Source organism: Physcomitrium patens, chromosome 22 (assembly GCF_059467195.1).
Source record: "Physcomitrium patens ecotype Gransden chromosome 22, ASM5946719v1, whole genome shotgun sequence".
In the NCBI taxonomy this organism is placed as follows: domain Eukaryota; kingdom Viridiplantae; phylum Streptophyta; class Bryopsida; order Funariales; family Funariaceae; genus Physcomitrium; species Physcomitrium patens.
In genome coordinates, this window is record NC_143431.1 from 1,357,182 (window position 1) to 1,384,996 (window position 27,815).

Below are 27,815 nucleotides of genomic sequence, written 5' to 3' on the forward strand. Positions count from 1 at the left end.
ACATTAACTAGGAGGTAATATGGTATTAACCTCTTTTATTCTAACATGTTTAAACTTACTTGCAAAATTCCATCACATGATACACCTATGTCTTTGAATTGTTTCTAATTGTGCTTTTATCTTTTTTATTTGCATCATTTTTATAATCATAAAAATGTTTGATTGACTTTACATGACTTAAATATATCATGATACCTAACTCCTTTATAAATAATAAATTACATTCAATATTCATCACTTTTGTTGCACTCAAAAGTCCAAATTACTTTATTTCATAAATATTTTCAAAAGACTACTAATAATAGGATATTTAAAAATATTTAAATTTTGAATTTTAGTTGATACTTCTATATCATTCAATTCTCTACCTTCTATATACTACAAGTCCTTCATTCTCACTAATATGTAATTTATCAATCTATAAGCTTCAAAAATATCTAGTTTTACTTATATGGTACAATTTTTTATAAAGCTCATCTTCATTATGTTTAATTTCCACAAAGATAGCAAAATAAAATAACACTAATAGAATGTCTTCCAACTTCTTTAAAAAATCCGTTAAAAGGATTGTTATATGATAATAGAATTTCAAGTCCAAAATAACTCTCTGAATATCTCTTTGTTATCCATTTGAAAGATATCTACTTCACACCAAGATGGTTGTCTACAATGTTTTATCAATATGTTGATTTTATATGCTACATATTGGAATTTACAAAATAATATCTCATATTTGAATCTTTTATTGCTACAAGTTTTTATATTTTTAAATACTTTAATAACTTGGCTAGATGTCTAGCAAAGATTTGCACATTGATATTTGTTCAAGTAGTCTCTTATCTTCAACAATGTTTCAATGACTTTGCAATAAACTTGGCATTAAGAGAGAGTACTTCTAACATCATCTTTTATTTGTTTTATCAATCTTCCAATAGCTTGTACAAGTTTATCCGAAATTTCCATACCCATTGGAAATCCTAAAGTACAACAAATAAGAAATAACCTTCACATCATTGAAATACACTTTGGAAACAATTCTACAAATTTTGCTATGATGAATAATTGAGAGATATATGTGATCTACCTTCAAACACATAATTTCAATCTTATTACGAACTTTGTTTTATTTTCTATCAATTTTCATCATCATAAAGGTTTATTCAACATAGTCAAGATGTCATTAGTATATTTCATATGATAAATTAGAATTTGTAATTATAATTATGATTCCTTAAGTAATATTCTACTATATCCAATTATTTTAGATATTGTAAATGTTCATGTATTACTAATAAAATCACATATAAATAGTTACTTCAAATGTCAAATCATCTATACAAAATTATAAAGATTAATATTTACACCTTCCAAAATAAGCGGTGTTTATTTTTTAAAATTTGTTCTCAAACTTCCAAAACTTGTGTGAGCTTAAGTGAACACTGGGAATATTACTCTTGGAATTTCCACAAGACCTACAGACAAAAACAATCCAAATAACAATAGAAAAATAAAATAAAATAAAATAAACCATTCAAGATATCAATCTATATACAATAGACATTAGATTAAAATTTTATGAAACATCATAACATTTTTGTTCTTTTTTGTTGCCAAATCTTATGATTAATATACAAAAAAGATATCCAACTAAAAATACACTAAAATACTTCGTTTAAATAACAATTGTTTCATCTCTACTTCTAATTTGTTGGTATTGACTTACATCTAAAAACACTTTAGTAACTACAATATTGTATGGATCTCTTTTATATTATCATTATTGTATGCATACTATTTAAACTGTTTTTAATGCACAACATTTATTTTTATTTCCCCAAAATCTGTGCATTTCATGATCTTCCTCAATTTATATCATTCTATTAATCTACGTATTTATTTATTTATTTATTTATTATGCTTGCGAGGATTGATTTCTATTTTCAACATTCCATTACTATTGCATGATATATTAGTTTTAAATAAAAGATAAACTGATTATATAATTTAGATTCTTGCTATCATTTCTTTTCTGTCGATTTTGTTTTTGAATATTAAACGTACCATATTTCACACTCTGGTTCAATCTTGAGTATGTATATTATTGTGTTTTCGGACTTTCATGTTTTTTATGTTTTTGTTGAATCCATATGAGAAATTGGATTGCTTCCTTAATCTCCAGCCAGTGACAGGGCAAGTTGCAACGGACAGGATAGGTCCTGCCCAGACACTACAGGTAGGCCAGGCTGGGCAGAGCAGCCGCGCATTTGGGCAGGGGTGCAAGTGGGAGTGCGGGCAGGGGCAGGACATACAGAGGCACCCCAATATCAGACTCCTGTTTGCAGATTCACTGTTTGATAAACATCAAATACATGTTTGTCACCTGCATTGACTCCTCGACAGTTCAACAGATTTAGTCATCGTATAATCCGCTCACAGAAATGACGCTTAACAAGCCAGCACTTGCAGTTGAAACTTGGTTAACAGACGGCACAGTTGGCAATACTGTAACAATGGAAACAGACCATATTGCTCTATGTACAAAGCGAATATTACATGTGATGCTGTGCCTGCACTACAAGACCTTGTCATTTTAAACGCTTCCAAACACCTAACCTAATATTAAATACTTGAAACGAGTGAAACCCCAAGTGCGCCGTGACATAACATTTGTAGGAAGGAGAACACGAGCTCAATAGAAGATAACGGTATTACACTTGAGCAAACACTGCTCAATGTTCTGGACGACTTTATGAGCTTGCTGCGCTCTCCCAAAATGGCCAGGGCTAAGTCCATGAAAAAGGCAAATCATAACTATTCTAATTTATCAGACCAACACATCTACGAGAACGCAGCAGCCTTGCAAATTGGGCATTGATTCTTTTGCACGAGCCACTGCTGGATACACTGCGCATGATATCCATGCCCACATTCGATTTTGCCCAATTCATCACCCTCCTCGTACTCCTCCTGCGAACGTGAGTTGAACCGTTAGAATTCATGTCAAAGAAATCTTAAAAGCACTCGGGATATCGATAAAATAACTGTACAAAGAAAGCCAACCAATTTCGAAGACACCAGGGAATTATTCGTACTTAAACATGTCACTGGGACTTCAGCACACTCCTCTTTGGTTGTGATACGCACAGTGAATATGCAAACTGGTCAGAAATGACAAGCTAACCAATAAGCATACACCTCATACCCTACAATGAAGCCATGCATTAAGTACCTGGCAGATACTGCACTTAATGTCACATTCTTGTGAATACCGTGCCACCACAGCATCAAGTGAAGAGTACCGTGTCTTCTTTAACTTTTGCGCCAACACGTCAGGACTCACTCCTGTGCTCACGTTGCCAATTCTTTCCTCCAAAGCCAGCAGCTCCTGCACATTTTCCCCACCCCCACATCATCCAAATATATCAGTATGCTATCAGCATCGACACTGGACAGAACTTCAATAAATCTCCATATCGATCATAATCCTGACACGATTAACACAACCAGCCACAGAATTGAGGTGCAAAAACGCCCCACCTCGTAAGACATATTGTCCACATCGAGTCGCAGATCACTATGCTGATCATGCAGACCCATTCCTCCAAACAGTAGCGTGGCCTCCAGCATCAGAAGTTGCTGAACAAAAAATTGGCACCGTCAAGCAGGTCCCAATTCAAATGCACACCAAGAGATACTCATGTTCACAAGAAAATTGATTCGATTTTGACTCTAAAACAAACTTCCAGATTTTGTGATTATTCGAGAAAAAACACACAAGCTGTCTAGTTCGATAACTTTTTCGGCGTCCAGGACATGAACATTAGGAATAAACAAAAATGTGAACAACTCAGCAGCTTCATACATACCTCATACGTCAAATCTTCATCTCTTTCAACTCGCTCTAGTGCTGCAAGGATCTGCACATGCCAAACCTTACAACGGTGAGTTCGGTTGAGTACGTTCCGATTTAACAGATGTGATGACACTTCTGGTTGCATCGTCTGCACTTAAACATTACCAGATGTACCACTGTTTCCAGTCTCCAGGTTAAACCCCGAAGTGCAAAGCTATGAAGTTCGCCTTTTCTTCATTAGTACAAACAGGCACATTGACCTCACGCAATCATATAAACACCTCGAAAGTAATTGTTGAAAGTCAAACCTCGGCAAGTCCCTCGGCGACGAGTCGTGGTTGGGGACCTCCATCGCCTATGGACATCTGCAAACCCCTGAAAGGCAATCCGAGTAGGCTTTCTGCTGCTGATACAAATCCCCGCTCACGTAAACCAGCTGGAGACGATCCATGCAACAACGAACCTCGGAAGAGAGTGGTAGGTGATGGTACAGTATCGATTGAAGGGGCAAAAGATAGAGGATTCAAAGAGGTCGGAGAGGGGGGCAAGCGAGAAGGTGCAGGTCCCGAAGGCGATGGCGGTGGTAGCAATGACTGCAAGCTGCTGCTCTGAAGTCTACCACGAAGGGATGGAGGATGTGGAGGTGGTCGCGATGGAGAAGGTGTAGACGGAGAAGCTGCATGCAGACCTGCCTGCATTGTAAGCGATACAGGTTGTGATGCTGGAGGAGAGGGTTGAGTTGTTCGCTCGGAATGATGACCCAAGACACGACTGCGCAGCCGGCTCTCCGAAGGGACCCCTCCCGCAGGTTGACTACCACTCGATCCACTGATTAACAAACTTCGCGTGCTATTACCCAAGTACCTCTGCATAACCCGATCACCTGTACTACTCATACCAAAAGGAGCTTCACTGCGCCGAGGTGACCCAGAGCCTCCAACTCTTCCTCCTGTAAGTGATGAATTTTCACTTCTTCGATTTTGGTTCCCACTAAGCATTTGCTCGAACAAACTGCTGCTCGATAGTTCCACATCTGCATCCATAGAAAAATCAGGGACGGGACGTCGAGGAAGATTGTCATGTGAAGGAACTGCTCGCCGAACTGTTCGAGGAAATGGAGGAGAATTGTTCGCTCCAGAATTGTTCAACACCACTCCACTGCTTCCAGATCGAGTGGTTCTCTGAGAGTTTGCAGTAGCACTGCTACTGCCCGCCACTGACTTCCCATAACGACCTTCTCTCAAAGAATCAGAAGATGATTCTGAAGGCTCTCTCAAGAAGTTGGTCCTCCGAGAAAGAGGCGTATCTAATCCAGAGGAAACCGCGAGGGGTTCGGTATGTCGCCCCAGATAAACTGCATCAGAAGGGGTTGAGCTAGAACCCACAGCTTCAGGGGAACTACTTGAGCCACCAATACCTGTGGGGCGCCTACTGAGTCCATTACTACCTCCCGACCGCCCACTATAACTGTCTCGATACCCAGCTCTGTGAGGGGAACCATTTCGACTAGACATGCTACCCGAAACCACAGGTGTGCAACTCTTCCTCTTGCATGCTGAGCTTCTGGAGCTGCTACCTACATGCCCATGACTGCTTGATGGACTTTCCATGGGATTACCTCCTGTCCTACCGAACAAAGAATGCCTATCCGCACTGAAGTGACGGCTGTCAGGGCCGTAACCAGCAGATTCATGTGACATACCTTGACTCCTACTTCCGCTTGGTAAGTAAACTTCTGTCATACCCACCAAGTTGTTGCTGCTACCTTGGTGCTGTGCATCGTCACGATTATCCGAACGGTCCATGAAGAGAGAATTCGTCATCATACTTCCAGTCCCAACATCACCTCCTCGCTCGTCCATAGCATTCGTCGCACCGTCTGCCAGATCGTGCCGATCCATAAAAAAGGAATTGAAAGCCAAATTTCCATCGCCATCCACTGCCCGCTCTTCCAAATCGTTTCTTCCTCCAGAAAAGCTGCCAACAGCGTTTACTTGACCTTGTCTATTCCCAATGGGCGGTAATCCGGACAGCCCAATCCTAATATTAGTATTTTCTCCCACATGACCCGCTGCTCTTCCTCCAAAGTAATCATTCCCACCATTTGTCTGAACAGAGCTTCTACCTGTCAGAAAATCTAGAGTATTGGGTCCTGATCGACCAGTCCTCCGAAGGAACTCGGGGTTGGGTAGTGTCTGCACATGAGCAGGGTGTACAATGATTTCTTCCGAAAGTCCAAGGTGAGTACTTAGTCCCATTTCAAGATGCCCATCGTCAGCTATGCCCATTGATTCTGACCCACTCTCGTTCAGCCCGTCAACAAAACCGTGCAAAGCGTTCCACTGTCCCTGAATGGACCCTTGATGTGGTCTCTGCACTCTACAAGACCCAGAGGACCGTGCAGCAACAAGCTTTGGTGACACTTGGGAGGGCTTCCGTACAGGTGGCCTGCTATTCTCGGGACCTTTCCCAGTTTCCTGATGACCTACTCTCGTCCCTCCCGATGACTCTCCAGAATCCTCAAATCTAATCCTTGAATTCATACTGCTGCTTCCATCGTCTCCGCTGCCGTTACCCAAATGATAAATGTCTCCGGAATTCCACCGGTTCCCTCCCATAACAGGAGGTTCCCTTCTTGGATCCATGCCCTCCTCCATTCCCTTCAATGAATCCCTAAATCCCGTTTTGTTGCACAGGAGCTGGGGCGGAAACAGAACCCAAAAAATCAAGGAAAAAAAACCACCCACCCACTGTAAGGCTGCGAGAGAGAATTTAAGTCAACTGCTCCTATCATTCCTCTAACGCTTCCCAGAAAAGTTTTCTTCAAATTATAGTTCCTTCGAGCCTGGTCTTTTCAATAGCAGCCTGCCATCAATAAATTAACGCATTCGGATCAGTATCAATTTCTCAAGCCCTAACCCATTGCGCCCATTACACTCCAACCACCAAGTGAAATTCCTATAAAAGCGGATTATATTCACAAATGAGGTCGTCAGACATTCAAGCAGTGTAAACTTTCCAAGTTCTAACCAACACCACGTTATTTGCGCCATTCCATAACACTCTTCCAGTCTCCCATATAACACAAAGCGCGCAGCTCTTTCCAAGTTGATACTAAACATACTACACGTCGAAGTTCTACAGTTCGAAATAAACGTGAAATAATACCAACACTTACGAAACCACACCATAAGATAAATAAGTTAGTTGGTAGACAATACAGGGTTCACAACTCCTATGCTGTTTTGACCGGACGTGATTATAAGAACGAAATAAATATCCGTAACAATCAGCAGAATCGCATTAACCACACTATAATGATGCGTCATGTAAAATCCCAATCCAATTCAACCCGAAATAAGCAGATGCTGCTCCACCATGACGAAATGGGAGATCTAGTCACATGCTCGTTCACCCTCAAACTCGACTGTAATGCACACGACATTAAAGAGGTTTCGTTGTATAGGTTGAGAGAAAATCCTCACCCCTTGAAGTGTGTGCGTAAGCACTCGGTTCAGCCCCACCTAGCTCAGCTCGATAAAAAGCACCCTTTCCATGCCTTGGGGACTTATGTCTTCCAGGCCTAGCATAAATGAAACAGATAGAACGCTAAATCAAAAAAATTGTAAATGAGGCCTGAACTGATTCAGAGAACCCACGTTTCATCGATCCCAATTCGACATCTACGAAAACAATCATGGATGAGTGAGATCATAGCTGAAGTCTAGGATCAAGAATAGTATGTACGAAATTGGTACTTCACTAACAACGCTCGTTATAAAATTAAGTCCTTACCGATTATGCTCAGAACAATGGCTAGTTACGCTGAAACCGATCACTTATGCCGAGATTGCCTTGCAATAAAGAACCTAGACCTAAAGAATATGAGAAAATGTTGGGCACAGGTGTCGCTTCAATTCCATGATTGTTCCAGACACCAGATATACTGAGACCTTTTTTCTAAACTTGAGAGTCCCCACGCTTGATGATGTATAAGGCACTCCACAGTCACTCTGGCCAACATTACAATGTAAAGATGTCAACAGAAATCACATACGAAAACAAATGTGACATGATTCATAGTGAACATGTTGACGTCTACTGAACAAAAGCTTTACCCACTTCAAGTACTGTGTGAAATGTAAGATTCAGACCCTCCCAAGAACAAGAATTGCGAGCAAGAACAGGACATTCTCATGCCTGAGTTTAGGGTTACATCGAAATGTTGCAGATCGAATGCCTCACTACAAGTGCTTGAAGCACTGAGCGAAATAGAGAGTTGAAAACAACAGAATCCAATCTCGATCAATAGTTTTTTATAAAAAAATACAACAAATAAATAAAATCGTAACCAAGAGATTGGTGAATTCCACTTCCTAAAATGAAATACCGACTAACAACTTCCAGAGTTCTTGGACAAACATACTGGTATCATTTTCTGACAAATCTCACAAATTAAGACAGCACGAAATCACTAAAAAAAAGATCAACCAGTTGAGTTTCAGTAACACATATACTACAATACAAAAAAATGATAAATATCAGTTGCTGACGGTGCTAGTGAACGTGTAAGGAGTGTGGTTGTTTGTGTGACATGTATTCGCAAGGGCCGGACTATCGAGGGTGAAGACAACGAGAGCACCAACAGGTTAAGCCGTCTTACAAGTAAAACGGTAGACCCAAACGCTGGAAACGACCACTGCAACCAATTGCTGCCTACCGCTCCAACAAAGAACCTCGAATACCATAAGTCACCGCGTAATTATCTCCGCCCGGGCCACGAACTCCGCATCGAAATTACACCCCGGTGAACAAACACACACACACCAACCCCTCAAAGACGCTACGAATGCACACCTCCGCTCGCAAAACCTCGCACGCGCTCCACGACGCAACCTCACAACTCTTCTGATGCACGCCACACTTCGTCGCGACTCCTCCACTCACGCCGCTTCCTTCGACATCACGATTCCCCGCCTCGATGGCCTTTCACAGAAGAAGCAAGCGCCCTCCTCTCCTCTCCTCTCCTCCCCTCTCTCCTCGCCCCTGGCTACCCCCACGCACACCACCGCTCCATTGCACGAAACAGGGGCGAGAAGCCCGCACAAGTCCCAGGAAGCGAAAGATCTGGCAGCCAAGACTACGACATGTAACGCGGGGAATTCTCTCTTGTGCCGTGGCCAGAGGAGGAAGAGGAGGAGGAGGGGCAGCAAAGTGCTGCACTAGATCGAAAGATGTCTCTGCTTCCCGTCCGCATGCGCCTGGCAGATGTGTTAACACTCCAGGGAAGAAAAAGGGACCAGGGAAGGGAAGGAACCGAAAAAAAAAAAAAAGAAAAAGAAAAAAAAAAAGGGGGTAGGGTCACCGTCCAGCAGCACCCCAACGAACACCAATGAACCCGACGAGTCTCTCGCCACGACCGGACCAGCAAAACCAAACGAAATGGAAGGATAGGGGGGCCTTCTCATCGTCACCTTCTCGTCTGGGTGCGGCGCGGCTCAGCAGGACTGGGCTGGGCTGGGCTGGGCTCGGCTTGGGGTTGTTGTTGTTGTTGGATCTTTTCTTTGTTTCTTTTCGCTGAGTTAGTCAGGAGAGGGGGCTCCTCCTATCCAGGCAGGCATCCATCGCCATCACCTGTCCTCGAGGGGCCCTAATTGGTCCTCCTCCTCTCCCCCCCCCCCCCGCGGCTCGCTCGGCCGCATTCATGGCATGCCTCATCGCAATCAACCATCCCCGTCCCCCTGTGCTCCTCCACCAACCACAACCATCGCAACCATGTCACTCCCCTCCCTCCCCCCCTCCCCCTGGTTATAATAACTAACTAAGTATCCGTATGCATGTATACACTCCACAAGCGATGATCGTCCCTTCCAGCGGGAAACAACAACAGAAACAACATAAAAAAATAGAGGAAAATAAATTAATAATAATAGTAATAGTAATAATAACATCAACAATAAAAGGGAAGAAAGGGAGGAAGAAGAGAAGAATAAATAATGAGAGCACTATTCCTTTGCAAGCTCACGCCTCGTCAAGCATCCCCCCCATCCCCCATCCCCGTCCCTCCCTTCCCTCACGACCTGGTTGTGGTGGTGGCCTTCCAGCGCCAGACGGAATTCGTCGCCCCACTACTTTCATCCCTTTCTCCCTCAACGTGGCATCCGCGTGGGTCAACTTGTCCCGTAGTGAGTGGGAGGGAGGCGTCCCTTGATATCGGTACCGTCCACGTCGGCCCGCCCTCCCCCGCCCCGTCCCGTTCCAGCCGAACCGAGCCGAGCCCCAAAGGGGACGGGGACCCCCTCTGAATTGGGAGGGTGCCGGTGTCTGTCTTCCTCAGGACTGACTTACTGACTGGTGTCTTGGGTTCCCGGTGGATCGCCGGCAGAACGGACACCGCGCTGCCCTGCTTTTAGTAAGAGAGAGAGAGAGAGCGCGCGGAGAAGGGACGGGACGGGACGGGACGGGATCACATGCAGGCAGGCAGGTAGGTACGTAGGTGTAACCACACTGGCATGGCAGGCGACGTCCACGTTGCTTCCCCTCAGGTTCCTCGCTTCCGTCAGCCTTTCATCCATGTGTTCATTGTTATGTCGATTCATCCATCTTGCTCCCTCCCACACGAGTAATGCTCCCCTTCCTTCCCTCCCGAGACAGTAGTAGGGCCAGCCTGGCATTCTGTTCCGGTGTGTAGACGACGTTCATCCGTGGCTTGGCTGTTGGATTCCGCCGGCTGGCCGTCATGTTGGTTCCACGCTCCCTTGCCCACTCTCAGTTACCAGGGTGACCAGCCCTCACGGGTACACGTTCCCACCCTTTCATTAGAACGGTGAAGGGAGCTAAGAGACCCTATCTTGCCCTCCTCCCCCATCGACATCGTCCTCAACCCGAACCAAACCAAACAAGGTTTAGGGTGGATTTATGCCACAAGTAGAGTTCGTTTGTGGCATTTAAAACCCATGTGGGTCGTAGACAAAAAAATGAATGCATAGATTGAGGTTCAAAGGAAGAAGATGTCATTTGAGAACTTTTTAAAATCTTTCTTGTTTTTCAAAGCATCAAATCATACTTAAGAAATTAAATCCATTGATTTAGACAAGTCAATCCATGTTAATACTAATGTAATTAGAAAAAAGGAAAAAGGAAAAGTTTATGAACGATGGTGTTTAACAAAGAGAGAGTTAGTTATAAATTTGACTCACAATATCAACCCATACTCAACCCATGAATATGTGTGCACAAATTGTTTCTTTGCAATTGAATCACGTGGTCCTTTTAACTTTTTTGCACGATAGACAATAAAAATCGTTGATGTGGAGCAAACAATGTGTTAATTATATCCCACAAAAGGCTGAGTGGTTAATTATTCCAACGCAGTGTGAACGCGACAAATTGCTGGTGGCATCGGTCATGGACTCCACGTGCTGGAAACACCGATGCCCGTGCAACTTACCACACGCGGTCACCGGGCCTTGGTAGAAGCAAAAGCGGGACTTCCATGGAGTTGCACCGTCATTCCCTCTTCAAACTTGGGATTGATAAGCCACTTGTGTGGATGAATGAAAAATGTGTGGATGTATGAAATAATCCATTTGTCTCATTCCCAAGGAATCGGTCTGTGGGCTTGGCGTTTCTGGCTGATTTGGCTGATTTGGATGAAATTAGGTCTATTATTCAACAAGCATTGGATTGATTAAATAAATATTGATTTGGGATTTGGTGGATCAGTAAATAAATAAAATCTGATTAGGCGACTGGGTTCGAAAGTGGAATGAAAAGAAATAATTAAATATGATCTTTAAAAACAAACACAAGAATAAAAAATATATAAGAAAAAATAAATAAAAACAAGCATGCTTGATGAAGAAGTGAAACACTTGTGTGATTCTTTCATTTTGGTTCAATTAAGTGAATAAATAAATAAAAGAATGGATGAAGATGAGCCAACTAAGTATCAGTGCCCTTTTCTTTGCCTTCTTTTTGACTTTAAGATGGTTGGTGTGTACTTTAAAGCACCCAAAACTTTTTCCCTCCCCCCCCCCTTTTTTTCTTTTATTACATTTATTTGTTTACTAATTGATTTGAGGGATAAAGAATGGAAATCAATTTATTAACTTGCGTACATCTTATGAATATTAGATGTTGCAAAATGAGGTCATCTTTACAAACGCTGTTGTCTTCATTAGTGGTGCTGGATATGCATCTCTGATATGCTAAATGAATAACTCCTTCACGAGCTTTTCAATGATTATCTTCTTCTTTTTTTCTTTTTTTCTTTTTTTATTGTTCCATGTAAAGTTTTATTTTATTTTATTTTTTGTCTTCAATAGTATTTGATCACGATATTTTGTGTTTTCTAACACACACACGAATATATATATATATTGGAAATACAGTGGGAAACTTTTATCGAAAATTCTGTTCGAATTTTTCCACTGAAACAGATGACTTGAAAGCGTAACAACAAACTATAAAGAAATAGGACACTGATTATTTCTCACAGTTGTAATTATGGGAGTTTTTTTGAATTGGTGCACTGGTATATTTTCAATGCGAGTAAGTCTTAATGAAGGTGCAGTTTGTGGATACTGTGTCAAAAACTACGATGTGAAACTACAACTAAACATGAGCACATAGAAAAAGTTTAAATATAGGTGGAGAATCAACAAACCAGGTACTTTTGATGTAAGCCAAGCATCCATTTGACTTGTAAGAGTTCTGAATATATAGTTTATAAAACCAATGTCATTTAAATTGTTTATTATACATATGGTTTCATAGTACAATGTACAATCTATAACTTTTAGTCCATTTTATGGATATTTAGATCTAAAGAAAGAGTCAAAGATTAAAATATGAAGAGCCACTACCAATATATCTTGAATCATTAATATCGTTGCATTTCTTCCAAATGTACGTATTGATCACTTAGTGCATATTAATAGGTAACATCAAACCGTAGTCCAAAGGAACTCACAGAACATGGAGACAACCAGGTAGTTAATTTTCGTTTTATAAATCTTTCGTTCTTAGAAAAACCACTGTAAAGACACACTAGAAAAGCTTTGACAAATAACACATAACAAACATAAAGTGGACATGTGAACCATTAAGCACCAGAAATTGACTCTATTCTAAGAAAAATGTATCATGTATGCACCTGCATGGGCAAAGAATCATACAAAGATTATCAAACATCAAATAAAATATGATACCATCTATTTCCGTTTGGTGTGTGCTCATAACTCGGCGTTTGGTTGACGATCCAGGACCACCCAAATGAGATTTACCCACAAGTTTATCATTAGCAAGCAATATTGGCAGAATCCAAACACAGTGAATCATGTTGTGTGCAGACTCTGCTTTTATCCTTCCACATGGAGCGTCGCTGATGTTACCAACTTTAGAAAAATGCACATGTTGGTCAGATCGGGCTTACGACCAACCGCCTCTGCAGCAGGATCATAAACAAAGAGCATAAGATGACTCAAAGCTACTAAGATACAGTTGTTGGCAGCTGAAAGGCGGAGGGGCAAGAAGAGTGAGAACTGAGCATTTATATACTGCAGTTGCTAGCACATCACATCTTGTCTAGCGCCACGTAACTCATAGCAACCTATTTATTGCTCAAGACAGTCCATTGAACAATAGGTCGTAGTAACTCATCCATCAAAAACTCGAGGCCTAACTCATAGACCTCGCCAACTTTCTAAGCTGGCAACGACGCTTCCTCTTTCCAGCACAACGGCTGATTTCGTAAACTACAAGCTTTGTCGGGCATCCTCATTCCCGTATATTTGTTCGTCGAAAGAGCTGTAGAGGTTATGCAATATGATGTTTTCAATTTAAAAAAAAAACATGAACGACATGTCCTGATACTCGTAACACTCTTCAGAGAGCCTGAAAGCTGACATGAACGAATTGGAAATCAAGTGGCGTCGTTCCGCTTGGGAATAATTATCTTTCCACCTGACATATTCACCATTGCTTTGAATTGGTTCATGGCAGCTGCCTCTTTTTCTTCAAATGCGTTCCTTTTCTCCATATAAACTTCAGTTTTTGCTGCCGCTTTTTTCTCTCTCCAAGCCCGTTCTCTTGCTAGTCTGCAAATTACCAAATCCTTGTATCTCATTCAAAGTGTATGTATTTCAAACATGTACATGGGATCAAAAGAGATATGACTCTTAGCCGTCTCCTTCCAGACGTATCGGAATAGTAACCAACTTGACACGCACCAGCAATGTAAGTTCGTCATATACAATGCTGAAAAATCATAATTGAAGGATCTAAAATCAGATTGAAAAATTATACAAATTAAGCCACACGAAGACAACAGACAAGAGCAGTAAAGAAAAATCTATCTTTGAAGTCCAGAGCAAACATATGTAATAGATCACACACCTTTGCTGAAAGTCATCTCCTCCACCCATCACATCTTTCTCCTTAAAATTTTCAGGACTATCCTCACGAGCACGAGCCTGTTCGCGACGAAGAGCTTTCTTCTCTAACATCGCCTCCCGGCCAGTAGCTTTTGGAAGCAGTTCATCCATCAACACCTCTTGATCTTTCTTGTACTTTTTCCTCTCCAACTTTTGTAGCTTCTTCTCTTGTATTATGTCATCCTCATCCTTACCTGGTTGCAACAATCGTGAAAGACAAACACATTCATAGTAATTCAGCGGAGCCAATACTTTTAAATCTGACCAACACGATAGTAGGAAGGCAGATGCCTCTGTAAACTCGTACTGTCACCAAAAGCACATACGAAGAATGTGTAACTTATTGTCTTCACACATTCGCTTCATGTATTGAAGAAACCATCAGAATCAAGCGCTACATTTAAGAGAAATATAAGTAAAATAAATAAAAATGCAATGGGCATCAATAAAATTAGCATTGCATCAGTATGCATCTAAAGAAGTAAAATTTTATAGCACAAGTTCTTGTCAGCTTATTGCAGAACACAGCCCATGTAAGATTAAAACTCACCGAGAAGAGCATGTTCATTGGTGTCCAACTTGATTCCCCACTTATGAGACGTTCGTGGGGCAGCTTTTATGCCCTGATAGTACTTGGCACTCAATTTGCCGGCATTCCATATTCCCACAAAAGTACCAAACAACTTGTGCGTTTCCTCTGAGCTTAAGTTGGAGAAGAAGAGACCCCTCGCCTCCTTCAGCCACATTGCAAACTCCACGCTTTTTGCAAAATAGTCTTCATCCGATATGTTGTCAACCTGGATGGAACACCCGATTGAGAAAAAAATATATGTGTTTTTAAGGATATCCTGCATCAAATAACACTACCTTCACAAAGGACACGCATGCAGCCCTTCGTACATTTTTGCGGTAAAACAAATGGTCATGACAGCTACGCAGTAAAATGAAGTCCGATTCAAATACAATTCCTCAATATTCAGTGTAAAGTCAAACCTTTAAACCAGCAGGTGCAGGCTCCATAGGAACGATGCTTGTTTTTGACTTGTGCTCTGCAAAGTGATAGTGACGGAAATTTGACTATTAATTTTCCTGCTGAAAGGTACAAAAGAAGATTCAATGTTTCATGCAACCCTACTACCATAAATCGTATGCGCATCACTCCAGTAATTTCTCCATTTGGGTTGGCAACTAGTTTTCATGAAGCATATCACTTGTCGTATTCTAAGTATCTCATATACACCTGAAACATGCACAATATGAAAACAGATATCAAAGCTGGAACACAACTTGTGACCTGAACTATTAAGTGAGAAGGACACATACTTTTAATCAACTTTTTGGCCTCCTTCAGCAAACGCTTCTTCTTCCTGTCATCGCTGGTCTCGGAGTCAGAAGAATCATCACTTACGTGCCTGCTCTTGTGTTTTCTCTTCTTCCTCCTTTCGTCGCTGGCCTCAGAATCAGAAGAATCGTCGCTTATGTGCCTGCTCTTGTGCTTTCTCTTCTTCCTCCTGTCCTCGCTGATCTCGGAGTCGGAAGAACCATCATCACTTGAATACTTGCTTCTGTGCTTCCTTTTCCTCTCGTCCCTCGACTTTTTGTGTTCACCCTTAGATGACTTCCCCTTCTTGTGTCTGAGAGGTTTTTTCTCCTTGTCTTTGCTCTTTTTTTTCTCATGATCTCGTCGCCTCCCCTCCTCATCACTGCTGTCCTCATCTTTTAAGATTGCAATACATCAGTGCCATCAGTATGACATTTCGAGTATCCCGCCCCACTAATAATAAAATAATACCAAAAACATAACTACATGCTGTCAAAAAGTAAGGAAATGTTGACGGGATTGAAAGATACTAACATCTAGAAAGTCCCCTTCTACGATCCATGCCTTCCTCCATCTTATTCAGGATTCTTCAAGACCAGAAAATCGCCGTGTGGGAGAGATTATACGACAGCCAAACACTAGTCGCTCCAAAGCTCTAAAAAATAGAACAACACTCCACTGCTTCAATAATTCATCGATTGCATTCCTGAAGGGAAGATTGCACATAATTCAGCAACCTGTAACCAGTCCCGAACAAACACAACCTGCCAGCAAAAACATGTCAAATGACACACCCAACAACCCCAAACAGCAACCCAACGTAACTATTACTCGAAACCCTAATGCAATTGACTTGGTTGGATTATCATCAACTCTAAAACCTTTCAGCAAATTGCAACCAATTCCACGACATAAGGGATGGCGTGAAATGAAATCAGCAATTAGCTTTTAAAAATTGGGTCCCAACATGGAGAGACTCCAAGGAATGCAGGGGTTGATTAGCTAACAACGAACTCAACCTACGGACAATTCCAGGTTAAACGACGAGAGACAAAAAAAACCCACCTCCAATTCTTCGGTACACAGTCATAGCAAGCGATTGCAAGACGCCGGAGCCGTTATCGAGGCTCTGCTCCATTGAATGCGACGATGCCGAGAGAGACTTCCGCTGCGCACGCCGAGCTCACAGAGTCCCTCGAACCTCGAAGCTTGGAGGCGGCGGGCGATTGTGCAAAATTCAAAACTGTCGTGCTCTCTGGTGAAGCCACGTCCACCACGACGATTCCGCATTTGAGAAATGAGTAAAATTCCATTTATCTATTTTGTAATTAATTTTGTAATTAGCATATCTCATTATGATGAATTTTAAGAATAAAATATTAATAAATTTTTTGGTTTTACACTTATTAAATTTCTATTTTGAGCATGGTAAATATTATTTTGTGTTTTAAATATATTTTTTTATTTATTAGTATATTCTATATTTACAACCATGCCATTAGTACTAATAAATGACTTTTTAAATTAATATTATATATTTATTTAGAAAAATTTTTTTCAATTAAAAATTATATTTATATAATTTTAGCTAATCTTTTTTAATTTTGATATATATATTTTGAAAGATATTGTAATAATTTTATAAATACAACTACATTATTATATACTTTGAAACATATATATATATATATATATATATATATATGGAGTTATGTTTATAATGTTACTTACTTTAAAAGCTACATGGTGATATTGTTTAATTTTTTGTTCTATTTATGTTTGGTAGCATTGTTATTTCACTATTTTCTTAATCTTAACTAGTCAATGGCTTCATTTGATGATTTTTAGTTGTCTTGATATAATAGTATTGGTGTTGAAAACATCAAATATTCTTGATTATGCCTAAACATGTTTTTCAAGTAAGTGTGGCAATCTTGGTAGCTTCTTAGAATGTAATTACTATTATTCATGAGATTCCATTATTATTTACATCAATTTACAATTCCTTTAAGTTAATTAAAACTATTTTAAGCATATGTAGGATGTTGATAATGCCACCCACTTGATATATATCATTAATCTTGTGTCCCAATCAATTTTATTATTATATTTATTTATTTATTTATATTTTAACTCAATTGTATAAAAGATATCAAACAAAAAAATTATGTCTAATTTGAAAGGTATTAAACAAATGTGACATGTGGTAGATGGAAGGTTGTGGTGGCAATAGCAGAAATTGGGGTATATATATATATATATATATATATATGTTTCCCCCTGTTTTATAAACTTTAGTTATGTGTTCTTGTTCATTTATTTATTTGTTTTTTTGTTTGTTTTTCTCAATAAATTGTAATTTTATTTTAAAATAAACTCTAATATAATGTATCTTTATCAAAAGTATATGTGTAATTTGTTTGAATGATGATTTAATTCTAGTGATGCTATTTTAAAAAATATAAAATATAGTGTGTAGTAATTGAATATGTGAATGCTGGAATATTTTGTTATTGTAGCCTAATTTTAAGTTCTAAAAGCAATTGTCTATATATAGAGAGAGAATAACCCACAAAAATGAAACATAGAAATAATAGGATTTTAATTACAGTGCTAATAATTACAAACAATGAATACAATAATACAAGTTTGTTATTATTACCATATCATTTGTTTTCATTCTACTTCTCGACTATATCTTTATTTCTTAAACATTACAGCCAAATATTTGTTTATAATACAACTCTATTATTTCTACAGTCACTTTTTTTTTTATATGCAAATCATGTTGTAAGCTATTCAACATTTTTGTAACAAGTGTGGAGATATTCTAAATTATCTTTTAAAATAATTTATTCTTACTAATACTAAACAATGCTCAAAAAACATAATTCAATTGCAATAAACACCAATGCTCTCCATTGCATGTTGCATTTCACAATGATGAATCCTTATTTACAATACTTTCCCATTCATTTTTTTACATTAATACACATGATTCACATGGTAAAACTATTGTTGTATTTTTTAAAATATCATAAATAGTATAAATTTTTATATTATTGTCAAATTTTGAAACAAGTGAAATAAAAGACTAGATTATATGTTGCAACTATTTATTTTGAATAGTTACAATTATAAACTTTGTAGTAATTTTTATTCATTAAATACATTAAAAGTATGAAATATTTGAAAATACTATTAGTATAAAAAATGGTATAAAATTAACCTTTTGTTTGAAACTAAAGCATCGAAGACATTGTTTTAGTAAGTTTAATGAGAACCTGATTGAATGAGGGTTTTGCCAGCTACATGGGATCGAAGTATTGCAAAGTGTTCAGAAGAAGGATGATATGCGAGAGACGATTTATCATTCATACTCTAGATGAATAGTGGGTGACGAATATCATTCACGAAAGGATGAATGATCGCTGGATGCTTCCCCTCCCCAAGACTTTCTCCTCCCCTCAGCTCGAAGACACCCACTCTCTCCTTCGCAGGCCCCGAACAGAGGCGGATTCCGTCTCGAGCTCGATCGGTGGCATGCTATGGTCGTTGCATTTCCGGTTCGCGTGAGATCGCAATGGTGAGCTTGTGTTGGGTTGCTGGGAAAATGCCAAATCCTCAAGCTGTTACTGTTGGGTTTCGAGGACGGAGTCAGTAGAGCTTGGTTGGAATCTGAAGAATTTAAGAATCCTTAGTTTAGTGCATGGAGGAGGGTTTTCGCCGGTGCCTGTAGAGAGATTTGGGAGCCCACTAGCAGATTGCTACGTCAATCTGGTGTATAGGATGACCCTGCAGGATGCACATAATCGTGTGCATGATTTTTAGGTTTTTCTTTTTCTTTTTCGGTTCGCATCTCTAACACAGAGAATTTAATTAAAATTGGGTACACGTAGATCATGGGGACGTTGCTGAAGATCATACCCTGTTGTGCGTGTATGTGCTCAGAATTATTTGTATGGGGCATTTGGCCCCCCCTGCAGTATATCTATTGATTTCGCTGACGCCGAGACGCGCAAGCAGGCGAGTGTAAAGAAAGAGAATGGGCAAACAATCATGGTTCCTCTTTTTCTGGGGCAAGAGAGCGTTTTTGGCGAGGTCAGTGGTTTTACTTGCAATTTTTGTTAGCCTCTAGCAGACGATGAAGTGTCATGTACTGCTGAATCTGGTTTCTGCCTCGTTGCAACTAGTTTTTTGTTTGTTTTTGGTTTGACAGTTGTTCAGGATGTCAATCAATTTATTAAGATTTTCATAGCTTTAGTGAGTACTGTGTTCGTTTGCAGGTGCGAATCGATCCCTTGCCTGGCAAAAAAGTTGAGCATACAGGAGTGAAGATCGAGCTCCTAGGGCAAATTGGTATTTTTGTCATCACTTTGTCTTTTGGCCTTACATTTTACATATTTTTCTTACGTATGGTTCAGGAATTTAGTTGCACTAATATTACAGATGAATGCTTCATGGATGTTGAGGATAACAATGAAAGAAAATATTATGTCACATGCTAAATTATAATACGGTTACTCTAGAAATATCTGGCGCTGAATTTTCGGTGGGTTTAGAATCTTCAAACTTTGTCCTTTGATCCTCGTGCAGAGCTATATTTCGATCGGGGCAGTTTCTACGACTTCACTTCCCTCGGTGAGTGGATATGTGCTACTTGTTGGGTTCGTCGGACTTTACGCTTGGATTGGTATACCTACTTTGACAGACAATTGGCTTTAAATGCAGTGAGAGAGCTCGATGTTCCTGGTGAAATCCTGGAGCGCAAGACGTATCCCTTTGAATTTTCTACCGTTGAAATGCAGTATGAGTCTTACAATGGTGTCAATGTGAGATTGAGGTACGGTTCATATACTTCGATAAATATGCTTGTTTGATGGTTGTACGTCGAATCTGAGCAGCTATTTTTGCTGACATTGTGGTATCAACTTGGCATTGATTTTGGGAGTTCCGAGTAGAGTGTATCTGCGTTGGTTTGACCGATCTAGGACCATGATGCATGCCGCGTTGAATATGGCATGTGCTGGCATTGATATTTCTCTCAACATTCTGATAGGTACATACTGAAGGTTACGATCAGCAGGAGTTATGCCACCAACATTGTAGAATATAAGGATTTCTGGGTATTACATTCGTACGCGCTTAAATTTCTTCTGTTACCTAAATCCTCTTAATCCCTTTTGATTGGCAGTGTCATGAATTGAAAACCTGGTTTTGCGCCTTGTAGTATGATTTTGTTGAAGTCGCGTCATTACCGTCAAACATAATTTAACGTTTGCTGCTTGTTACATATTCTTGGCATATTCTGATCACTTTAACTTGAGGGATTTGGAAGCTGAAGTTGGAGTTTCGTGAGAGGCTGATTTGTATGGCTTTGCATATTAAACTTGCTATTAATGATAATAATGCTATTATTAAACTTTCATGTTTTGTTTGGAAAGGTGCGGAACTACTCACCTCAGCCCGAGATCAACAATAGCATCAAGGTAAGTATGCGTGAACCATGCAGTATATCGTTTATTCAACATTTGTAGTCTATTTTCACACGTTTCAAGCATAATTTAAGCCGAAGACACCTGCACAGACAGCCAGAGCAATGTCCGTGTAGATCGCCAAGCTCGGAAATGTTTTTCAGATGCTTGGAAGTCGTGTTTCAAAAGGATGCCAGGGAAGAGAATACCCTCGAAATTTTTCCAATGTTTCTTGGAAATGTAGTGTAATTTCAATCCACCGCTTTTAACATGAACGTGCTGCAGAATTGTAACCTTAGGTCGGCTCCTTAGAGTAATCTACATATTCTCCAGAATTGCTTATCTCTTAATTCTAGTTTCGATTGATAGGACTCAGAAATTATGCCGATATTTCTCAGTTCTATATTTGTAGCTCGAGTGACATTGTGTCAGTGTGTAGGCTTAACGTGCCTTAACATGTGGATGACAGATGGAGGTGGGAATCGAGGATTGCTTGCATATTGAGTTTGAATACAGTAAGAGCAAGTAAGTTTAATTCTTTTAAACCTTTATGCTCTACAATATGTGTCGTGGAAGTGTATTGTGTACTAATATGTCTTGGTCAGCTTCGAACATCTTGAGAAGGTTTTGAGTTCTCTCAAATATGACAATTGCTGCAGCAAGTTAAAGTGTTGGAGAAAGTGTTGAGATAGTGCTTGTATTCTTCTCGGGTCATTGGTTTGACGCTCTTAAATTGTTCGATCAGATACCACCTGAAGGATGTGATTGTGGGCAAAATCTATTTTCTACTTGTCCGAATCAAGATCAAGCACATGGAGCTTGAAATAAGAAGGCGAGAGTCTACTGGATCAGGTCCTAATACTTACAATGAGAGCGAGACCCTAGCCAAGTATGAAATCATGGACGGTGCTCCTGTCCGAGGTGAGTTTCATCCATTGTCTGTATAGCAAAACCGTGATGATTATGCTTGTGCCCATGGTGTTCAGAAGGAGAAACTTCAACTGTAGCTAACTTCTCCTATTGTTGTGCAGGGGAGTCCATACCAATCAGGTTGTTTTTGAGTCCTTATGATTTAACTCCAACCTATCGGAATATCAACAATAAGTTCAGTGTTAAGTATTACCTCAATCTGGTCTTGGTTGATGAAGAAGACCGGCGATACTTCAAACAGCAAGAGATTACCATGTATCGAGCAGAATAGAGAGTAACCTGAACAATTCTACGTTTGAAATATTCTGACGCTTCCATGATTCGGGCCCGAGTCTCTCCACATGCTTCTCATTGGCGCAAGTAGTGATTCTTTATTATTGCGAAGGAGGGACATCTGGATTTACACATCTCCGGGCCTCTTGCAGATGCTTTGCTGCTTTTGAGAGATCTGTCGGTTTTGTACAATTCTCTAGCATTGTTCAATTCTCAAGGTTGAGAAGAGATCTGTGCTGTTGGAAAAATCTAACAATATCAATTTGTGGTAGGTCATTAGATGTACTGTGTATGCCCTCATGCACCAAGTTTCACATTGTAAGTACGCGTTTAGCATTTAAATATGGAGTTAATATTAGTGGTTTTCATTCGATGTTGGTTAACAGGAGCATGTAACATTAACTACTGGCACCAATTTTGCCACTGGTTCAGTTTTCAATTGGTACAGATAATCAGGGCATGCAGGAAGTCATAATTTTGGGAACTTGATTTTGTTTTAGTTGCTAGATGAGTGTATAAGTTGTTATGATAACTTGAATTGCCATTTTGGTTTAGAGTGTCCTTGTTCAGTCATTGGGTTAGTTGTGAGAATAGGAAGTCTTTTAGTTATGTTTGTAGTTTCAAGCTAACGTCCGTTTACCTCATAACATATTCGTAACTAGCTAGCATGATTATTTTTCATTTTTTGTGCTGTATGTTGAATGCCTCCAACTTGTTCTGTGATGTCAATCATACCATGTACTTTTTGAGTTGTTTACAATTTTGAAATTTTATTTCTTATTGCAAACCACCGTCTCCTTTTGATTGCTGATTCTACTTAACTTTAGAGGGGAATGCATCTCACAGACATGATAAAAAGTAAGCTCAATCATGTGAAGTTGGGCAAGTGCAGTGCAGCACACAATGATGGTTCGGGGTAAATGTTATAGAGATGTGATAGTTTGCAAAAAAATCCAGTACAGTATAGTGGCATTTTATGAAGGAAACCTTTCACGGAATGGAGTATGCACAACGGACCACACAACGATTGTGTCGAATCTCGCCTAGTACATTGCCGCTTTTCTGATGACAGACAGCAGACTTGGTTATTTCTCCATTTAACAGCATCCATTTCGAATTAGGTGGATTATTCCTGAGACCTGCAACAATCTAGCCACACCCTTCACTCGTTTGCAACAGTTAAATAATGCTGCGCAAGAGGGAAGGTAAAATGCTTTGCCGTTTTGAGTTGTGAAATGAAGTTGCTAAATATTGAAACCTACAACTACCATGACATACGTTTCCAGCCAGCTGCCTTCACCGCATGAATGAGATTCATGTATTGTCTGAAGTGTGTTTCAGCTGAAGACCAAAACATTGAGACCTAAATATATATACCAACCCACTTCGTGTTCACAAGTTAAGATGATGCCAATGAGAGCGGCAAACCCAGCTGCAAGCTGCGCCATCTCAGGACTTCTAGAGCTCAGAGACAATCTCTCCTGGACATTATAGAAGGTCAAAAAAGTACTCCAAACCCTGACCTATTTCCCAAATCGAAATTCCTGACCCCACTTTGTTGGCTGTATTGAGCCTTGCCGATACAGAAGCCAGCGTGGGATAAAACACCACATGCTTTGCATCCTCACCATCATACATGAAATAGTGCTCTTCGGATTTTTTATCCCAGGTGATACTGGGCTTGTATTTCTCAAGCAATGCAACACACTGATGGCCGACAATGGCACCCCCACCTGTTCACATACGAGCATATCCACATGTTGCGATTAAATATGAGGAAGTTGCAGAAGGTGCCAGAAGCAATTTGATAAACTTTTGATTGAGTCGATACATACCTTGTGGAAGGGTGTAATCGTTGCCATAAAAATTCAGCCCTAATAGAACCTCAGGAGCAGCGTCACTGTCCTCGGACATTCTACGAAGACTTGCCAAGGTACTATCAATCCAGGGAGCCGGAGCATTGGGGCCAGGATGGTTAGGTCCTGAGAAGTCGTACGTCATGACTGAGAGACCATCGATAGAGTTCCCCAACATGGTCATGTCTGCACGGGTAAAAACTCGAGGATCCTTCTTATAATCAGATGGTGGTGGTATGACGAAGTGCAGCTGCATATTTCGTTTCTCGCTGCCCGACTTTGACGCCTTCATAGAATGTAATGTTTCACCAAGGGCAAGAACAAATTCCAAAGCCTGCAAACATAAGCACGTCAAAAATCAGAAAGTTTTGCTCCAATTTGGTGCAATTGCAATAGCTTTGCAGTTTTGTTACTTTTCATAACGACAGTACGCTGGAGATAGGACAGGGAGCCCTCTGAATATGGCATTCTAAAACGTTGAAGAGTATGAGCGCTGTCATGCACAAGATGTTTTTTTTTTTTTTTTTTTTTTTTTTTTGAATATCAACCTTATGACGCAAATTTGGATTTTCAAGGATGTTATAAACTGCCCATGCCGTCCAAGCTTCCAGAACAACTCCATCGTACTCCATGTATCTGCAAACAATTCACTTCTAGTATAAGGGTTGTTTTCAATACGAAATGATGTAAACAACGAACATATCATTGATTCAATTTTGACTGCCCATGGCTGATGCCCGAAATTGGACGATCCACATTTCGGAATGGGAATACTGCAAACAGAATTGTAACTTACTTGCACTCATTTACGATGAGATCGATAGCCTGCTTTCTCTCTGCTGGGTCTACCAACATATGTAGAGGTGAGCCTTCCAGCACCACGCGAGGAACAATCTGCTCACAAATGGGCACTGAAAGCGACCTTTTATCGTAAATCCAGTGGAATGTAATAAAACGACACTTCACACCATTAATAAATCGGAACGAGTATTATTGACTAGATTCAATGACAGCATTCAATTAGCATAACAACAGTCTCGTTCTAAAATATGGAATGATCATGATCGACTGTGGACTTTACCATGGGGCTTCCATCTTGACGAACAGCATCGATCCATTGCTTGTCCACGTCGTGCCTACCGAGTAGCTCCAGTCTATCTTTACCTCTACATTGCAGTATTCACAACCATCTCGTTAAGTCATTGTCTCAATTTGGTTGTCAGCACAACTTGACAAACTTCAAACAGTTTTCGTCAAAAGCAGCGGATGTTTATTGAGACCTTTATATCAAAGATTGGAACAGGGGAGCGAACCTTTGCAGCTGATACCAAACAGGAGAAACATGTGTAAATTTAGCTCGAAATTTCTTGGCCATGTCATAGCCTAGAGAATTCCTGCTCGTTCACAACAGCATGACTAGGGCAACTCAAAGATTAAACATCAAGAGGACAGAACAAAAGCTAGCACTGTAATCATCAATGATCGATTGAATCCTAGAGGATATGCGAAGAGATTCTACAGAAAAAGATTTTTTTTCTCGCTGACTAAGAAAACTGCCTACTTATATGAAATTAAGAATGCCAAAAAAAAAGAAAAAGAAAAGAGAAAATCTCAGCATTCAATCACATTAATTATACGCAGTAGATGCGGAGGCCAAGAATTTACCACGGTGTAACATAGACCAGGACTGAGTTCAAAAAATGTCGATGTCCAGAGTCCTTCCACGGCCGTCCATGCTCCTGCAGACAACTTGCCAACAAACTTTAAGAGATGGCACAAGTTCAACATTGTATTAAGCATTAAGATTAATGACCATAAAACCTATCTGTTCCTTGATTTCTGTCCAATTCAACAAAGTGTAAAGCATAATTTGATGCGACCATGGAAACTACATGGAATCATCAGAACATGCGGAACCAAGAGTTGCGATCCCTTCATAGGATGAAAAAAACTGGACGTGTTCCGAAATCACAATTAATCCAACAAATTGTGAGATAAAAGTGTGCTTGCAACTCAGATGTTTCAGCAAAAAGAATAAGACTAAGAAGAAGAAGAAGCAGAAAACACAAACCCAGAGCAGATTCATACATTGACAATTGAGTCCCAATCCACGTTTCGCACGACAAGCCCCCGCTCATGCACCGATAACTCTGCCAATCCCCAATAATCCTGGGCAGCTTCGTCCGATGAAGAGGCAGAAAATGGCTTCTGGACGAGAAACACCCAACACAGAGCTCCCACCAGAACCAGCAATACCGACACCAGAAGGAGCGTCTTCCATCCCTCAACCTTGGACTTGCGCTTCCTGCCCATCGATCTGGGATTCACTGCAATGCCTCTCACGGCGCCATCGCTGCGTTTCCTCCGCCTCGAATTCTCCATCTCGTCTACTCCTCCGACGGCGCTACAATCACACTCTCCCTCTTAGCTTCACTGCCTACTTTCCGATTAACACACTCTGTTCTCCAGGTTTGAGCAACACGGAACGATCTTTCGAAGTTGGGTCACTACCCAGAGCTCGATAGAAGCAAAACCCATATCGCCGATCCTTCGATTTCTCGACTGTGGCAATGGAAAATTCGATCGGGCGAGGAGGAGAAGGTTGTATCGTTATTCTTATTTATAATTTTATGAAAAAATATATAATAATAATAATAATAATAATAATATGTGAATGACCACAGTGATCGAATATGCAACTAATGACTCCAAAGGAGCACATCGAATTATGTTTTATTTCATTTCATTCATTACTTTAAAATACTTCATATTTTTGAAGATTAAATTCATCTCATGAAATTATTGTATCATTTAAAAATAATAATTATATGTACGATGAAACCAATAAATATTCCAATATCAATATCACAATTTGTTATATATTCTTTCAGATGTTCATATTCATGTTTTAAATAATTCAAACTCAATTTTTAATCTACGATTAAACTTATTAAGATAGCATAATACACTATGGTATTTGGTAGTATTAAGACACTTTTGCAATACATCAATCCAAAATTAGATCTAGTTTTGATCTTAAAGATTATAAAATAATAACTAATGTAGAAATACATAGGAAGTTATTGCAATACAATCATTTCTAAAAAAATACTTTATCAACACATTGAGGATGTCAGTAGACTATGTAAAATAAACTTAAATATGAGTTTTACACAAAACATTATAATAATTTTAAGCAATGAAACAACGACCAATAAATTATTGAATTATATATATATATATATATATATATATATATAATTCAATAATTTTTTTTTTAGTTTATCTTTTGAATAGTAGAAATATAAAGTACCAAAACATTATTAATTGAAATAAATATTCTCAAGTAAGAAATTTTAGACCACATTACTAATAAGTTTTAGAAGCAACATAGTGTATTAAGTATTATTATTCAACATCTTTGAAAACTTCTTATTTGAGAATATTTAATTATAACAAAGACCACCTTGAGATTTTTTTTTATTTATTATTGTTATTTATTTTTAATATTCAATGAAGAAAGTGAAAGGCCACAAATTATAATTCTTTTGACTATCTATAATTTATATGCTCATCAATTTTAGCTAATCTAAGGATTTTAAAGTTAAGGGTTTCCTCTTTTTTTTTCTTTTTTCCTAAGCTTATAGGCCTCTTAAAATTTATAAAGAAGAT

General features: G+C 39.5%; 4 protein-coding genes and 1 long non-coding RNA gene across 10 annotated transcripts; 1 reads left to right on the top strand and 4 right to left on the bottom strand.

The window, feature by feature from the left end:
- Positions 1-840: 840 nt before the first annotated feature.
- LOC149986592 (uncharacterized) lies at positions 841-2,195 on the bottom strand. The gene is made up of 3 exons (XR_016499939.1): positions 2,062-2,195; positions 1,365-1,472; positions 841-977 (listed from the first exon to the last, which is right to left on the bottom strand). It is a non-coding gene; the product is annotated as an uncharacterized LOC149986592 (long non-coding RNA).
- A 305-nt stretch (positions 2,196-2,500) lies between these two features.
- On the bottom strand, positions 2,501-9,138 carry LOC112274885 (uncharacterized). 4 transcript variants are annotated; one of them, XM_024504718.3, is made up of 8 exons: positions 8,517-9,138; positions 7,649-7,866; positions 7,339-7,436; positions 4,162-6,718; positions 3,867-3,917; positions 3,538-3,636; positions 3,230-3,385; positions 2,501-2,967 (listed from the first exon to the last, which is right to left on the bottom strand). In XM_024504718.3, exons 4-8 carry the CDS (start codon positions 6,508-6,510, stop codon positions 2,839-2,841), a joined length of 2,784 nt encoding a protein of 927 aa, XP_024360486.1. In that variant the 5' UTR covers positions 6,511-6,718; positions 7,339-7,436; positions 7,649-7,866; positions 8,517-9,138; the 3' UTR covers positions 2,501-2,838. The 4 variants fall into 4 exon arrangements, with proteins under 4 accessions (XP_024360486.1, XP_024360487.1, XP_024360488.1 ...); XM_024504719.3 differs by having other exon boundaries at positions 8,711-9,103; XM_024504720.3 differs by lacking the exon at positions 7,649-7,866 and having other exon boundaries at positions 8,711-8,991.
- A 4,219-nt stretch (positions 9,139-13,357) lies between these two features.
- On the bottom strand, positions 13,358-16,815 carry LOC112274660 (uncharacterized). 3 transcript variants are annotated; one of them, XM_090246231.1, is made up of 7 exons: positions 16,676-16,815; positions 16,145-16,316; positions 15,613-16,005; positions 15,283-15,338; positions 14,840-15,086; positions 14,252-14,483; positions 13,358-13,953 (listed from the first exon to the last, which is right to left on the bottom strand). In XM_090246231.1, the coding sequence occupies exons 2-7, from the start codon at positions 16,182-16,184 to the stop codon at positions 13,779-13,781; spliced, it is 1,143 nt and encodes a 380-aa protein (XP_090102357.1). In that variant the 5' UTR covers positions 16,185-16,316; positions 16,676-16,815; the 3' UTR covers positions 13,358-13,778. The 3 variants fall into 3 exon arrangements, with proteins under 3 accessions (XP_090102357.1, XP_024360090.1, XP_024360088.1); XM_024504322.3 differs by having other exon boundaries at positions 16,145-16,265; positions 16,676-16,814; XM_024504320.3 differs by having other exon boundaries at positions 16,145-16,374; positions 16,676-16,814.
- A 2,219-nt stretch (positions 16,816-19,034) lies between these two features.
- LOC112274718 (vacuolar protein sorting-associated protein 26A) lies at positions 19,035-22,771 on the top strand. Its single transcript, XM_024504421.3, has 10 exons — positions 19,035-19,196; positions 19,562-19,711; positions 19,897-19,969; positions 20,207-20,251; positions 20,342-20,453; positions 20,670-20,736; positions 21,055-21,099; positions 21,554-21,609; positions 21,830-22,005; positions 22,116-22,771. Exons 1-10 carry the CDS (start codon positions 19,035-19,037, stop codon positions 22,283-22,285), a joined length of 1,056 nt encoding a protein of 351 aa, XP_024360189.2. The 3' UTR covers positions 22,286-22,771.
- Positions 22,772-23,397: 626 nt separating this feature from the next.
- On the bottom strand, positions 23,398-26,725 carry LOC112274717 (uncharacterized). Its single transcript, XM_024504420.3, has 8 exons — positions 26,232-26,725; positions 25,809-25,882; positions 25,457-25,537; positions 25,225-25,309; positions 24,940-25,037; positions 24,692-24,779; positions 24,123-24,477; positions 23,398-24,020 (listed from the first exon to the last, which is right to left on the bottom strand). Exons 1-8 carry the CDS (start codon positions 26,523-26,525, stop codon positions 23,776-23,778), a joined length of 1,320 nt encoding a protein of 439 aa, XP_024360188.1. The 5' UTR covers positions 26,526-26,725; the 3' UTR covers positions 23,398-23,775.
- Between the last annotated feature and the right edge of the window lie 1,090 nt (positions 26,726-27,815).

Coding starts and splice junctions, on each gene's coding strand:
- LOC112274885 (XM_024504718.3), bottom strand. CDS start 6,510: ATGGAGGAGGGCATGGATCCAAGAAGGGAACCTCCTGTTATGGGAGGG. Junction 3,637..3,866: donor ATGAAGATTTGACGTATGAG/GTATGTATGAAG, acceptor TTTTTTGTTCAG/CAACTTCTGATGCTGGAGGC. Junction 3,386..3,537: donor TGGACAATATGTCTTACGAG/GTGGGGCGTTTT, acceptor GAAAATGTGCAG/GAGCTGCTGGCTTTGGAGGA.
- LOC112274660 (XM_090246231.1), bottom strand. CDS start 16,184: ATGGAGGAAGGCATGGATCGTAGAAGGGGACTTTCTAGAT. Junction 16,006..16,144: donor TAGAAGGGGACTTTCTAGAT/GTTAGTATCTTT, acceptor CAATCTTAAAAG/ATGAGGACAGCAGTGATGAG. Junction 15,087..15,282: donor CTGCACCTGCTGGTTTAAAG/GTTTGACTTTAC, acceptor TGTTCCATCCAG/GTTGACAACATATCGGATGA.
- LOC112274718 (XM_024504421.3), top strand. CDS start 19,035: ATGATCGCTGGATGCTTCCCCTCCCCAAGACTTTCTCCTCCCCTCAGC. Junction 19,712..19,896: donor AAGAGAGCGTTTTTGGCGAG/GTCAGTGGTTTT, acceptor GTTCGTTTGCAG/GTGCGAATCGATCCCTTGCC. Junction 20,737..21,054: donor TAGAATATAAGGATTTCTGG/GTATTACATTCG, acceptor TTGTTTGGAAAG/GTGCGGAACTACTCACCTCA.
- LOC112274717 (XM_024504420.3), bottom strand. CDS start 26,525: ATGGAGAATTCGAGGCGGAGGAAACGCAGCGATGGCGCCGTGAGAGGC. Junction 24,780..24,939: donor CTCATCGTAAATGAGTGCAA/GTAAGTTACAAT, acceptor AATTGTTTGCAG/ATACATGGAGTACGATGGAG. Junction 24,478..24,691: donor ATCCAAATTTGCGTCATAAG/GTTGATATTCAA, acceptor TTATGTTTGCAG/GCTTTGGAATTTGTTCTTGC.